General features: G+C 41.8%; 1 protein-coding gene across 1 annotated transcript in view; it reads right to left on the bottom strand.

Annotated features, from left to right (window-relative positions):
• The window catches only part of EFCAB6 (EF-hand calcium binding domain 6), a 197,139-nt gene that overhangs the window by 92,798 nt on the left and 102,038 nt on the right, over positions 1–2,303 (bottom strand). The window contains exon 13 of the mRNA XM_023535895.1: positions 1,232–1,405. Coding sequence (XP_023391663.1) covers positions 1,232–1,405 — 174 coding nt within the window. The remainder of the gene's footprint in view (positions 1–1,231; positions 1,406–2,303) is intronic.

Raw genomic sequence — 2,303 nt, 5'->3', positions numbered from 1 at the left:
GTGTGACTGGGCAGACATGGCTGAAAAGGGATATTTTTGTGAACTGGGAAAATTAAAAGTCAGAGGCCATTATCGAGCCTTAGATTAAATATGCCGTTTTGTGGTAACTAGATCGAAGAAGTCACCAGACATACACGGGAAGGAAGGGCTGTCCACAGCTTTCCCGGGGTGATTTACAAAATCAGCTAGATTTATAAAATACACACTTTGTGTGATGTGCTGTGTGTGAGTGTGAGGCTCTCTATGTGTGATCGGAGAATAATGATTTCTTCAGCTCCCAGAAATCTCCTGGGCCCTACTGGGTTGAGCTGGGGGGCGGTGCCGGGGACGGCCATGGAGAAGGAACTTCCAGGGCCTTCCCGCTGCTTCTGGTGATTTTAAGAGCTCTCGGAAATCACATTTTATGAAGTGCTTAATTGCCATTACTTCTGTCACTGGTTTTAGGAAAGATTCTCATAACTGAATATTTAACTTTTCTCTTAAAATACCATCTTTCTGCCCATTTATAAAGCAACTACTACTGAAGTGCCCAGATATTTAAATTTAATTAGCACAGCGTTAGGACATTCCCATTGCCTATACTTAACGTTTTAAAGGGGATCTGATAAAGTGAAGTCTGAATATGCCCACGTTTTACCTTTCCTCATGGATTTATTGCAAGCTCTGAACAAGCGAGTTAAAATAATATCTTTTCATTAGACTCGACCTGTATTTTTCAAAGTGAAGAAGGGCTAGAATATTCATCTTTTAGAATATTAATTTTTAATAGGTTTCCTAGGCACCTTTTATTGTTACAATTCAATTTGGCGATCATTTTTAACAATTTTATCTTTCACGTTAGAAAAGGTTGACTGGCAATAAATATTCCACGGTGGTCAGGAACCCAAGTTTGTGGAAAAGGACGGCTACGAGGTATGTGGCAGGCGAGTGGCGGAGAGCTTCTCTGGCAGTGGGGCGTCCTGGGGTCTTGCTCCAGGGCAAGCTCTAAGCTGTGGATTACCTGGGAAGGCCCCAAACCTCTCAGACCTCGGTGCTTTCATGTCTAGAATTAATAGATCTCCGCTTGCTCTAAAATTCCCTGGCTCTAATCACTGTACTTACACTTTGCCATCTTTCTTATTTAAATCATAAAATATCAATATCCTCATTTAGGCAACTAATGTTTACTAACTGCCTTTTCACGATAGGTGCTGCGGTTTTCACAGGTGCTTTCATTGTGCTTGATTTTTACCTCTCAGAAAGATCCAGCGGCCACGGTCCCTCTTTCTGAAAATGTTCACTTAATGGCTGATCCTTTGGGGCAAGAACGGGGGGGACGGTGGGCGGGCCGTTAAGTCCTATGCTTGCCAAAAAGTTCTTGTAAAGGATCCTTCCTGAAGCAGTATCCTGAAACTTACTGCAGACTCTGAATTTTAAAAATAATTAGGACACACCTATTAGAATGGCTAAAACCTAGACAGGCAGACCTTACCTGGTAACGTGCCGGCGAGGATGCGGGTAAGCATGGTTCCCATCCACTGCTGGTGGGCGTACAGTGGGGTGGCCACTTGGGACAATGGCTTGGCAACCGAATCTACACACGAGCCTCCTGTCGCACCCCTAGGCATTTCCCCAAGCGGAACAGAAATGTGTCTACGCAAAAATGTGCACATGCACAGTTCTATTTGTAACAGCCCCAAACCGGAAACAAACCTGTCCATCAACTGATGAGTGCAGCCACCAGGTGGGGGAACCACAAGACGGAATACTAGTCAGCAATGAAAAGGGACCAGCTCCGAATACACATAACGGCATGAATGAATCTCAAGATCCTTATGCTTGGAGAATAAAGCCTCACAAAAAAGAATATTGTGTATGCTTTCTTTTCATTTGTGTAAAATCCTAGGAAATGCAAAGTAATCGGTCATGACAGAGAGCTGACGAGTGGTTGCTGGGGGTGTGGAAGAGATGGATTGTAAAAAGGCACAGGGAAGATTTGGGGGTGGTGAAAATGCTTGATATTGTGATGGATAGCTTGTGACGGTCTCATGGATGATGGAATGTAGGCACATTTCCTCAAACTATATCATCTAAATATGTGCAGTTTATTATTTGTAAAGAATACTGCAACAAAGATATAACAAATATAAAAAAAATTAATCAGAAATTTGGGTATAGAATTATGGGAAGTACTTATATTGAAATTTTGGCATATGAAATTATTTTTTAAAATGTAGGAAACTATTAATACGGCAGGATCTATGTCTTTTCCAACATTTTGTTTGTTAATATTTTTCTAATCATAGAAGTTGCGCATGCTCATT

This window comes from Pteropus vampyrus, unplaced genomic scaffold (assembly GCF_000151845.1).
Source record: "Pteropus vampyrus isolate Shadow unplaced genomic scaffold, Pvam_2.0 Scaffold145, whole genome shotgun sequence".
Classification (NCBI taxonomy): domain Eukaryota; kingdom Metazoa; phylum Chordata; class Mammalia; order Chiroptera; family Pteropodidae; genus Pteropus; species Pteropus vampyrus.
Note: the sequence above shows the minus strand (reverse complement) of the source record. Positions and strands in the feature narration are given on the sequence as shown.